At 45.8% G+C, this 13,503-nt stretch overlaps 1 protein-coding gene across 1 annotated transcript in view; it reads right to left on the bottom strand.

Annotated features, from left to right (window-relative positions):
* The window catches only part of SEC24C (SEC24 homolog C, COPII coat complex component), a 2,546,747-nt gene that overhangs the window by 1,519,299 nt on the left and 1,013,945 nt on the right, over window positions 1–13,503 (bottom strand). Inside the window, exon 10 of the mRNA XM_044055565.1 lies at window positions 11,887–12,025. Coding sequence (XP_043911500.1) covers window positions 11,887–12,025 — 139 coding nt within the window. The remainder of the gene's footprint in view (window positions 1–11,886; window positions 12,026–13,503) is intronic.

The following is a 13,503-nucleotide window of genomic DNA, read 5'->3' as shown; positions in this document are numbered from 1 at the left end:
TGGCTCCATCCTGGGCCTCTTATCAGGAGGGGGCATAGAACCTCTAATTAAAGTAATCAAATCCTCTGCCATTTTAAGCATGTGCTTTTTAGGCACAGACCCTGAAGAACCAGAACTGACACCAGAGGAAGGCAAAACAGACCTGCCCTTAGAAGGAGCCTTAGAAACAGTAACAGAAGGCCTAACCACCTTAGGCATAGAAGGGAGAATAGTAACCTGAGAGGCCCCTTCAGCCTGACCTGCCTCCTGAGAGGCCACATCATGTAAAATCAAAGTTTCCCCCTGGGACTCAACAGAAACTTCAGCCGGATCCACCTGTTCAGCTGTAGCTTCTAAAGATCCAGCGTCCGTAACGGACGAATCATCCTGCCTAGGCTTTAAAGATTTGTCTTTGCGCTTCTTAGTAGAAGCAGGCGTCGGAACATCCGACGGCATATTATAATTACACCTCTTGCCAAAGACTAACCTAGTGCAATCTAACCTCCGTTTTATAGTGCGCTTATTAAACCTAGCACAAAACCAACACCCAACTACGTCGTGCTCCGGTCCCAAACAAGGAATACAAAGCGAGTGGTAATCCCTATGCGGTATCTGTTTCCCACAAGAAATACAATTATTCACTTTTTCTGACATCCGGTAAGTAACTGAGGCAAGAAAAAACAAAATATTCCCCAACGGGGTACTTAGCCCAACTTGGTATCGGTCTGAAACTCCGAAAACGAAAAATTTCAGAACGCCGAACGGCACTTGCAACGCTGCTTCTGCATCGGACCATGCGGCAAAAAAGACTGAGGATATGACGTCAGTCGTGCGCCTTTATACCCTGACGCTCTGATGTCAGATCTAGGCGCCCATGACCGACGTCAGCCTAATACTTTGGTATTCGGGCTGACCGAGGACAGCGGACTACCCATAAGTAAGGACTGCAGCAATGTGAGATGAAGAACATATCAATTTCAACAACTGGCTATGTTTCTGGGGTCATTCAAAGGGGATCCAATGTCTGCCTGCCTGGGATGACATGCTCGACAAGCCATGCTGCTTCACTAGAGACTGCTTGCACCAGTCACCCTTAGGCTTTCAAATACTGGCCAAGGCTCTTGCTACCCCCACAGTGCGTTTTTTAGGCAAGCCTCAAAAAACAAACCCACCACCATAAATAGCACAAGTAACAAAAAACTGAAGGTAATGCTACTCAATGCCAGAAGTCTAAACATCAAAATGCACACACTCGAGGCACTCCTCAGTATGGAGAAAACCGATATATGCTCAGTAACAAAAACCTGGTTTAAGGCTCCAGAGAACACCCCAGCACTACCAGGCTACAACTCATACCATACATTTCTGCCACAGAACCCGAACCAAAATACAAAAGGCGGGGGAATATCCATATTCATCACGGATACCCACACCTCCAGGTTAGTGGTACAGCATGATGCTTCAGAGATCATCCACGTGCAATTAACAACAGGCAAAACTGCAATTCAAATTGTAGCTTGTTACAGATCACCCACCATGTCCCAGGACCCCCATTCCGCATTTCTGGAAACACTGGGAAATACAAAGATCCTACCAAACACCCTGATATTGGGTGATTTCAACTAACCAAACTAACTGGGAGAACTATTCAAGTACCAACTCCCTTGCCCAACATTTCCTAGAATTTATAAACTCAAACACCCTGGATCAACTGGATAACACTCCCACCAGAGGTGACAACATATTGGACCTCGTCATCACCAACACGGGCGACCGGTGTTTTACACTGGAGGTCAACCTCTCACTGCTTAGATCTGACCATAAACAAATCACTCTGGACATCCACATTCTGCCCCCACCCCCGGTCAAGGAAACCACCGTGAAAAACTTTTCAAAAGCAAAGTTCACCTTACCTAACACCGACGTGGAAAGTTTCAAAGCCCCCATGCTAAAGGATAACGCTGTCCAAGCTGCAAAATCCTTTACTAATGCATTTTACGGGCACCTACAAGAATGCATGGATTGTGCTATCCCAAGCAAAACCAAGACTCACTCCTCCAAGAAAAGGAAACCAGTCTGGTGGACCCCTGCCATTAAACAAGCTATACAATAGAAGGAGGAAACTAGTACAGAAAAGAGCAACATCCCAAGAAGGGAAGACATCCCTGATCAGTATCAGCAAGAAACTACGATCCCGCACAAAATCATCCAAGGCTAGCTTCAAAAGAAAAATTGCCGAGGACTCCAAAGATAAACACAAGGCATTCTTTAGCTATGTCAAGAATCTAAGTGGCAATGCTCAGATCTGCTCGGAATTAGTGAAGAATGGCACAAAATACTCCGAGCCGACCAATATCGCCCACATCCTGGCAGACAGGTTCAGTGCAAACTTCACCCCCATCTCACCCCCAAAAGGGCCCATAACCATACCAGAAGAATGTAGAACCCCTGAAATCACAGACACTCATGTCAAAACAGTCCTCTCCAAAGCCAAAAACACAGCATCAGTGGGATCGGATGGTGTCCCAGGCTGTGTCCTACACGAGCTCAAAGACTAATTAACCCCTCACCTAAACACACTGTTCAGACTCAGCCTCTCCACAGGCTACATAACCACAGAGTGGCGCACAACGGTTACTCTACTCCACAAAGGTGGAGCCACAACAGAACCCGGGAACTATCACCCTATAAGCCTGACTAGCTTGGTCTGCAAGGCTATGGAGCGAATCATCATGGAACTCATTAACAGAGACATTGAGAACCTCCAAACACTGGACCCTACCCAGTTTGGCTTTGTTAAGGGCAGATCATGCCTCCTAAACCTGGTGGACTTCTTTGAGACAATTACCAAGGCTATAGATGAGGGAAAGGTGGTACACACAGCCTACCTAGATCGCACAAAGGCCTTTGACACCATTCCCCATTCTGGTATTATAGACAAGCTCACCAGCCTGAACATAAACCCCTATTGTCACAAGATGGGTTGCCAATTGGCTCACAGACAGAATCCACATGGTGAGAGTTGCGGGAGCTAGGTCCGACTCTACACCGGTTACATTCCCCAGGGCTCAGTCCTAGGACCCCTCCTGTTCGGCATATACTTCTCAGAGGTACAGGCAAGCACAGGAGGACTACGGCTGACCAAGTTTGCAGACGATTGCAAACTAGGGGCTATAACTGAGACTCTGGCTGACACAGACATCCTCCAAAAGGGTCTCACTGAGACGGATACCTAGTGTCAAAATCATGGCCTCAAGCTAAATGCCAAAAAGTGCATAGTCATCCCCTTTGGAAAAAACAAAGTACCCACAAACTACCACATAGGTGGTAGTCCCCTAAATACGGAAGACGTAATAAGGGATCTGGAGACCCAAGTAGATACTAATCTCTCCTTTGATAATCACATTGGCAAAGTGGTTAAGAAATCCTTCTATGTGGCCCACCTAATCACAAAAGGGTTTGCATCCAGATCAAAAGAGGTCATTGTGCCTCTCTACTCATCAGACCCATCAGAGTACAACGCCACATTTGGGATGTACCTTACAAGACACCTGCAACAGCTGGAAAGACTGCATAAGTACCTCACCAAGAGGATCACTGGCCTCAAACAGATGCCCTATGCAGCTCGACTGAAGAAACTCCAGCTGTACTTAGTTGCATACCGCCTATTCAGAGGTGATGACTGCCTGACATACAAGGCCATGTCCAACCCAGAATTGATGGACATGCTCCATCTAAAGAAAACCATATCCCCTCGAGCCACATGCTCTAGGGATCTAAACCTCACCACAACAATACATAGGACGTGCTGGAAGGATAGATTCCTGTCCCAGAACTTTCCATGCTTTGGAACAAGATTCCAATCTACATTAGGCAGAGCTCCTCACTAACACTCTTCAAGAGAAACCTTGACGAGTGGACAGGAAACAAAGTTTGTCCAGGGGATCACTTCAGTGGCTCTGCCGGACAGAGGCACACAGAACTAATCTAAGGGGGCGGCGAAAGCCAACACATTCGGGCTAGGCTTATAAATGCCTTCGGGCAGATAGCCTAGTACCTACCTAAGGGGAGGAGCAATTGCAGACTACATTGCGGAAAAGAGAGTATTTAGATAATATGCTTCAGTTTAGAAAGATTGTTGTAAAACAACCATTTTTGATAACTGCAGACCACAAAATATTTAGCACAATGTCTTGGGCAACAGAAAGTAGAAAGGGTTTTGAAAACATAAGGAGCATATGACAAGAAAAATAACCAGAGATCCTTATAGACATACAAGAGATATTTCAGAAATTTTATAAAACTTATATAATGCAGAAGAATGTAAAAACCAAGAAAAAACACTAATAGAAATAATTATGGAAGACTTAATTATATACAAATGAGTTTCAACAACAGTTAAGATAGAAGGAGATGAGATAAAAATATTGATGTTTAATCCGTCTACAGGGAAATCTCCAGAAAAATATAGCATTCATGTGGACATTTGGAAATTAGAACGTAATAAAGTGATAACGATTTGAGAGGTTTTTTTTAATAGTATTTTAAAAAGAGGGGAAGTACCAGCACCTTGGAAGACAGCTGTGGTGGCTGTATTATCCAAAGAGAGTAAAGAACCACAAAACCTAGCTTCATGTAGACCCACTTCAATTTTAAACCATGACTATAAAAAAAAAGGTTATGTACTCACCACAACATTCTATCTGAGTAGTTGTACTTCATTTGTCTTCATCCTGTGGATTTCGGATCCACATCAGATCTGAAACGGCCACATTTTCCAGCTACTCATCCAAGCTCCTCCCGTTAGCCATAATATCCTCTGTCTCCCTTCTCCCCTCAGATTGAGTTTGCTGCCTGAAGAGTACCAAACACCTGACCCAACAGAACCTTATCACAAGCGTGAGCCACAAAAAAAAACTCCAGGCCCCCGACAGGCCCAAGGGTCTCACAACCTACACAAAGGTAAAACAACCTTCACTAAGTAACAAGGTCAAGGGGGAAGGAGGGGGAGATGGTTGAAGACAAATGACGTTACAACTACTCAGATGGAACGTTACGGTGAAAACATAACTTCTTTATCTGAAGTAGTTTACTTTATTTGGTCTTCAACCTGTGGGACAGAGTCCACAACTACCAAAAACTCCTGGGAGGCCCTCATGGAAGGATATTCTGGAGCACCACAGAGCCGAATGATGCTCTGTTTCTAGACACGATATCCAATTTGTAGTGTGAAATGAAAGTATGAGATGAGGACCATGTGGCTGCCGAAAATATATCGTCCAGAGACACCCTAGGCCAGAAGGCAGCTGAAGTAGCCATAGGTCAAGTAGAATGCGCCTTCACTTGTCCCAGAGGAGACATTCTTTTAACAGCATAAACTCGAACAATGCACTGGGAGATCCAGCGAGCAATGGTTACTTTAGAAACTGACTTACCTAAGAAGGGTTTAGAATAAGACATGAACAGTTTATCAGATTTACGAAAAGGTTTCGTCCTGTGAAAGTAGAATCTCAGTTGTCTATGAACATCTAGCAGGTGCAACTTGTATTCCCCTTTATTTTGAAAGTTAGGGAAAAAACTGGCAAATTGATAGTTTGATTAGTATTGGCTTCCGAGGCTACTTTAGGAAGGAAAGATGGATTAGTACGCAATGACACCCTGTCTTTGTGAAAAATCATGTAAGGCACTTGGATAGAAAGAGCTTGGTGTTCTGATACTCCTCTGGGAGATGTAATGACAACCAAGAAGGCAGTCTTCCAGGTCACAAACTGCAAATCAACTGAGGCCGCAGGTTTAAAGGGTGCGGAGACTAATGCCTGTAATACTAAAGAAAAATCACATGGAAGCACAGGGTCCTTAACTGGCGGTCTAAGGAAGGCAGGCATCCTTAAGGAAAGTCTTACAAAGTTTGGAAGATGACAAGGAAGACATTCACCCCCACATGAAAATTAGAAATAGCTGCCAGTTGGACTTTAACTGTAGATGAAGTGGCACCCTGACGAAATATACTCGCCAGAAAATCTAAGACTGCCAAAAGAGGTGCAGTAAAGGGATCCAAGGCCCGCTGAGTGGCCCATATGGAAAAACATTTTCATTTACTCAGACACACCTTTCTAGTGGAAGATTTAGGAGCCATTACCAAAATCATTTAACAAGGGATGACAATCTGGGAGTCCTAATGATCATGGGAACTGGAGCAGCCAAGCTGTGAACTTCAGACTGTCCAGGTCTGGGTGAGGAATCCCTGAGGGATGAGAAAGAAGATCAGGAACTGGATCCAACGTCCATGGAGGAACTACCAGATGAGACCAAAGGAAGGGGAGCCAAACTTGGCAAGGGCAGAATGGGGCGATGATGATCACAGTGTTCCCCAGCCTTCGGGCTTTCTAAAAAAACTTTGACGTAAGAGGAAGCAGAGGATAAGCGTAAAGAAAACTGGGAGGCCAAGCATGTACCAGTGCATCTCTGGGGGCTTCTCCTTGTGGGGAGGTTCAGAGCAAAAAACTCACTGCATTTCGTGCTGGAAGGAGATGCGAAGAGATCGCAGCAAGGACGACCCCACCTTTGAAAGACCTGTTACGCTACTGAAGGATTCAGAGACCACTCGTAAGGCATCAAGATAGATCTGCTGAGTCTGTCCGCTAGAATGCTGGACCGCCCCGGAATATGCACTGCCACCAGAAAGCAGCCGGTAGAGATTGCCCATTCCCACACTCTCATGGCTTCTTGACAGAGGGAATAAGACCTGGTTCCCCCTTGTTTGTTGATAAACCAGACCACTGACATATTGTCTGAACTGCAATTGTCCCTAGAGGAAGATGAGCGTGAAGGGCCTGCAACACAAGAAGGACCGCCATCATCTCTAGTCTGCTGATATGCAAGCTGGTCTCGGAAGGGGACCATGTGCCTTGAACTCTCCTTCCCAAGCAGTGCCCACTCGCCCCTTCAGCTGGGAGGCGTCCATGGTCACTGTGGATTTGGGAAAGGCAGGATGAAAGGAGCGTCCCTTGAGGAGGTCTGGGGACTGAATCCACCACCAAAGGGAGTCCTTGCATACCCTTGAGACCCACACAGGAAAGTACAGAGGAAGATCTAACAGGGACCACTGGACCGCAAGTGTCCATTGAAGAACTCTCATATGAAGATGAGCCATCGGCAGAAGATTGATCGTGGTCAGTCACCATGGAACCCAACACCCTTAGGACTGCTTCAGCTGTCGGGAGCTGGGTATGAAGAATGTGCAACACATGTAATCTTAGATTGCGTATCCTGTCTGAAGTGAGGAAAACTCTTGTTTGAATAGTGTCCAATAGAGTCTAGAATATGGACCGGGGCCAATAAAGACTTGTCAGATTGATGGTGATGCCCAATTTGTTTGCAAGCAGAAGGAAGTAATCCCTGGCTTGGCAGAGTAGATGCTTTGAAGGGGCATCAAACACCCAATTGTCCAGGCAAGGAAGGCCTGAATACCCTGAAGCTTCAGGTGAACCGCTGCAACTGCCATCAGCTTGGTGAACACCCTGGGGGCTGTGGTGAGAACAAAGGGAAGGGCTCTGAACTGATAATGATTGGCTCCCAGCCGGAAGTGGAGAGGGGTGCCCATCTTGATGTGATAGTACTCATCCTGGAGGTTGATCGAGCACATTTAATCTTTGGCCTGCAGAAAGGGCAGGATGGATTGAAGAGTGTCCATCCGGAACTTCGTCTTGGCTACTGATAGGTTCAATGTGGACAGATCCAAGATGGGTCTGAGCTCCCCCGTTTTCTTCGGCACCAAAAAGAACCTGGAATAAATGCCGGATCCGGACCTGGTCTAGGGAGACTGGCTGGATGACTCGTTTCTTAGGCAGCTTTCCAATTACTAGCGCTGCTTCCTCCCTTTGCGCGGGTGGAAAGTCTGGGTGGTGCTTGTTTGGATAGGGCAGTTCCTTGAACGGAACAAAATATCCTCGGGATATGATTCTCAACACCCAACGATCTGTCGTAATGGACTCCCATGCTGTTGGACGCAGTGACAAGATGACCCCCGACTATGTCCAGAGACGAGCAGTCGGGCAACCCTTCAGGGCTGCTGCCCGGGTTTCTCTGAGAAGGGTTCTTGGGACATGAAATTCCTTGGACCCCTCTGCCTCTAGAGCGGTGTCTATCGTAACCCCCTCTGCCTCTGGGGAAGAAGAGTCCTGAGCATCCCGGGAAAACCCCTGAGACTTCCGGAAACACATCTTCTTCATCCCTCGTTGATTCCTGGAAAAGGATCTTTGAGGGGGTGAGAAGCAGATCCTGACAGCAGACAGAGTCTTCCTATCCTCCTCGCTCTGGACTAGTGTCTCTGACAGATTTCCCAAAGAGAGAAGAACCTCATACAGGGCATTGGTAAAAGATGCCTTAAAGGGCTCCAAGAATTGACACAGCTGGAGCCAGGTGTGACGTCTGATGGCAACGCCTGTCCTGGCCGTCCTTGAGGCTCCCTCTGAGACATGAGACAGCAGTCACATGTATGTATTCGCAACCGCTTTAAGAGTGGCTATTCGGGCAGAGAACATCATCTTGTCGCCCACCATGGACTCTGGGGTTGACTCCGTGATTTCCTTCACAAAGTCTCATTAAAGTCAAATGACATGTGCCATGTATTTCAGCTCCCTCACCAAGAAGGCCGCTGAAGCATACACCCACTTCCCAAAATCATGTGCCATGTAGTTCAGCGCCCTCACCGAGAAGGTCGTTGAAGCATACATCCGCTTCTCAAAATGGTCCATCACCCTCAATTCTCGATCAGGGGGATAACCGTGGTGCTTTCCTGAGAGAGCTCCTCCTCCTTAGTGGCAGCTGCCACCATCATCGCATCTACTGGGGACCCCTTGTTCCAGTGTGTCCTGTCCGACAGGGGGCTCAATACTTGGGGTGCTTGGGGATGGGCTCTATGATGTCCAGTTCCTTCCATGTCCTAGATGTTATGAGATCCACTAAAGGATCTGCAGGAGGCGACACCCAAGAGGTAGATGGGCCAGAGCCACATGCCTCCAGGAACACAGACTTGTCCAAGGTCAGGTTTGGGGCAGACCACCCCCTCCTCTGGCAGAGGAGCTCCATGACGTCTCCAAATGAGACATCCTTGGGGGGTGACCATGGGGAACCTTCCCCTTCCTCCAGGTCTTTGTCTTTGGTGAGGGACTCTGGTGGACAGTACAAGTGCCTCCTCTTACACATCCATTTGTGAGGCACTTCCTCAATGGAACTCTCTGGGGAAGACTTGCAAACCTCTTGCTGTTCCCTTGGGAGAACTTCCTGAGGCATCACGACCAAGGGCTGGTCCCTGAGACATCAAGACAGTCTGAACCGCACTCAGAGCCGGGGGTTCTGGATGGAGTCCGAGGACAAGATGGTCAGAGGTCTCAACACCGCGAGAACCCTCTCCACCACGTCGAAGGCGGAGAGAGAATGAACCTCCTGGGAACTACCTGTAGGGGGTCATTCCCCTTGACCCAACAAGGGAGTCGGAGCAGAGACTTCAGGAACAGAGACACCAAAGGGAATGCTCCGCTCCAAAGCATTCAGAGCTGAAAGCAGCCCCACGGATCCAACTCAGAGTCTATGGCTCAGAGAGCTCGGATCCGACAAGCTCAAGGCAACGGCCGGCGTCAAGGTACACAGTACCATCGGCGCTGACCCCTCGACCGTGTGGGTCCTCGGATCCAAAAACTCCAAAACCGCCGGTTGGATTGGAGAAGGAGTTATTGAACAGAAAAAAGGTTGCAAGGAGCCCCCTCCAGAGGGAGAGGGTACTGGCAAGACTCCCATCTGGATCTGAGTGCGGATAAACCTCCACATCGTCTTGTCCATCTCCGCCTCGCTAAGGCTCTGGTTGGAGTGGGATGACAACACCAAAACTGGTCTGGAAAGCTGGTGGGGAGTGGACCTAGCAGGGAACCAGCTATGGGGTTCCTCGGCCTCGTGGGGAGAACCTCGGGGAACGGAGCCAAGAAGACACAGGCCTAGTCATGGCCTCACTGTGGGTGGCAGACCTGCCTGTGACAAACGATCAGGGGACTGCTTGTGAGGCCTGTCTTTTTTAGTCTTATCCCCTTCACCGGACCTCTTGGCAGGAGTTTGAGTCCCAGAGGCCGGGGAAGAGGAGGAAGATGCAGCGGCTGCTGCTCCCCCAGCGGTGGAAGAAAGGACTGCCGTCCCCAAGGAGGGAAGCAAGTCTTTAAGGATAAGTTTGTCCCGCCTGCCCTTAAGTGCTCTGGGGTTGAACCCAGCACAAATAGAACAGGGGGACCTTAAGGTGGTCTGCACCCAGGTATACCATGCACAGAGTGTGGCCATCCACTGGAGAGAGCTTTTGGGCTTCTGCCATCCCCGCACCAACCCCCCCAAACACACACACACTAAAAAGTACAGACGGAAAGAAGAGAACTTTTTTTTTTTTTTTTTTTTAATACCAACGCAGACATGGAAAGGTGAAGAAATAGAGAGAGGATAGAAGAAATTAGCAAAAAACTTCACTTACACACCCCCAACAAATTCGGAACTTGGACGATGCTTGTTGCTACCCTGGCAGCAAATGAGATCTGAAGGGAGACAATGGGTATTATGGGTAAGGGGAGGAGCTTGGAGCTCGGATCAATAGCTGGAAATTGCGGCCATGTTGGATCTGAAACCCACAGGTTGAAGACCAAATGAAGTAAACTACTTCAGATGTGTTTATGTCTATACTAACTAGGAGACTGGCAAAGGTATTGCCAAAACTGAGAGATAGGGATCAATGTGGTTTTGTGGAGGGAAGGTAAAATTTGACATTAATAGAACAATGATGAGCCAAAGGGAAGCAGAGTGTAAGAAAATACTGCTGTCAACAGATCTTGCTGTAGAGAAAGCATCGGATAGAGTAAGCTGGGATTTTATGATGGGGCAATAGAAGCATTTACATTAGCTGATGCAATAATGGTATTAATTAGCAGTATAAATTAAAGATCAGAGGCAAAAATTATGGTGGTAGGGTTCCTCTCTGATAAGCCGAGTTTGAATAAAGGAACCAGCCAAGTGTGCTCTTTTCCCCCCTTTACTTGCCTTATTTTTAGAGCCATTAGCGAAGAAAATAAGTGACTCAGAAATTTAAGAATAGGATTAGTATGTTAATTAAGACATGTTTGGATTATTTGCAGATATTTTGTATGGCCATTTTGGTGATGTGGAACATTTTGAAACACTTTCAAATCTTTTCAGGATATACAACTAATGAAACTATAACAAAGGATATAGTAATAAATTATGTACCTGCACATGAATTGTTTCAGTAATACCCATGTTTATGGGGACATAAGAATAAGTACTTGGAATATTATTTAAAAAGGATTTAGTTACGGCAGCTAAAGATATGTGGGGAAGAGACTAAACAAAACAACACAAAAACTGAGAAACTGTAAGCTCTTACTTATAGATATGGACAGTAAGATTCAAGCAGTGAAACATTTTTAATCCTTTTGGTTTTACATACATATTAGGCACATTTTTACCATCTGGAGGAGAACTTGTGGACAACAAAGAGATGAAGGAATTTATTTGGGTGAGGATCCCAATACAACAAGGTGGTTTAGGAATACATGACTTATATGGATACTGAATATCATACCACCTTCTCTTCTTCTAAAGTAACTGCTGTAGCTTGTGAGGTCGCTGGCCTTCCATCACAGGTCCACTGAAATAGGAGAGGTAGCAAATGGTCACTTCATCCTGTAGCCCACTCTCTTTCCTGACCATCCCTTCCACTGCCTCAAGCTCAGTCTAGAACTCAGATTAGCAGAAGCTCAAATAGATGCCTTGCCTCTCTAGCTGTGAGTTGGCAGTGTGAATAAACTACTGACATCAGAAGCACCAACAAATGACATTCAGTTTAAATGATCTTACCTTCAGTGACACAACAGCAGAAGCTGCACTGAAATCTTCTGCCTCCCTCAATGAACTGCATAAATGGACACATATAAGCTTTACATCTGTTACACCGTACTGGACCAGACTCTCCATGATCTAGAATATATGGTGGCATCTACAGAGAAAAAAAAAATTATTAAAGTTCATATCTCATAAGCTAAAATTTAACTGTTAGCCATTGTAATAGCAAAATTTGTACTCAGTCAGTAATATTTACTTCGCACATTTTATATAATTTTACATATTCATTAACAACCTTCAATACTACCATCAATGGGGAAAGCAGTACAATAACTTGTCCACAAAAGCCACCTGCAGTGTTTAAAAAATTTAAATATGTCACTTACCTGTAGCTATGCTACGTTTTGCTTATTTTCTTTATGTCCACAAGGAAGCAAGCTCTCATGTATTGTAGCTTGACAGTGAAACAAGTAACATTACCATGTAACCTGCAACTACAAACACATTGATGATAGACATGCTAAAGGTGGTAACATACACAAGCAAATTTTTATAAGTGAAAGGGTCTTGTCACCACCACACTTCCCAGCAAATGACTGCTATTTGTTTTCTCATTCTACAGTTCAACGAAAAAAGGTAAGGGAAAGTTGGACAGCAGGCTATACTGCACTGGTTGCAACTGTGCTTTGTTCATCATTTACGTATAATTTCTGCAGTATTATCTCTACCCGGATCTACTTCTAAACCTCAGAACCTCATACAATCTAAACTCATTTTTGTAAGACGAAAATACTAAAACCTTCAGTTCCTGAATGGCGAGTTTTTCACAGGCTAAGTAAACACTTGCCCAAAATTTAAAAAAAAAAAAGCACACCATAGTAAATAAAACCCACCTAGGTGGGGGGCAACTCTCACCACATCCCCTTAACTATATATATATATACACCATCTCCGGGATTGCACTACAGAGGAGAAAAGGGCATACTGGGCAAGTATTTATTTACCCTGGGAAAAATTTGCCATTTAGGAATTCAAGGTTGCAGTATTTTCATCTCATGAAAATGAGTTTCGATTACATGTGATTTCGAGCTTCAGAAGGGATCCCTCTACCCATGCTAAGAGTACTAAAGCAGTTAGCTAGTCTGGTGGTACTCTGACCAGAGGCTAGGGAGATCAAAGAATGCACTACAGGATTTTAAAATATCAAGCCATGAACTGTTTCTGGTCTGCATACCATATGCATAATGCCTTGAAAAGGTGTGAAAGGTGGTCCAGGCAGATGCCTCATAAACAATCTGGAATAATGCATTTAGAAAAAAAAAGAAGTTATGTCCTTACCATAACGTTCCATGTAGAGTGTTCATCTCGCCTTTGTTCTTACACACAAGGATCGGCTCCGAGTCGGCCGAATTGCAAAGCTCTGAATCTCAGAGAAGCTCGAGACCAGCCTATATCCCACAATCCTCCCTGCCATTACTCAGATCTAGTTTGCAAACAAACCAGACCAAAGAATCCAACACCTGCGGTGCAAGAAGCATACACTCTCTTCAGCCATTCAGAGACGCTCTCTCACCATAGCAATAACTAATGGTCTAAGCATATATCCCATGACACACAGGACCATATACCCCG

Source organism: Protopterus annectens, chromosome 14.part0 (assembly GCF_019279795.1).
Source record: "Protopterus annectens isolate FY-2018-M chromosome 14.part0, PAN1.0, whole genome shotgun sequence".
Taxonomy (NCBI): domain Eukaryota; kingdom Metazoa; phylum Chordata; order Ceratodontiformes; family Protopteridae; genus Protopterus; species Protopterus annectens.
This window is presented reverse-complemented; position numbering and strand designations above follow the sequence as displayed.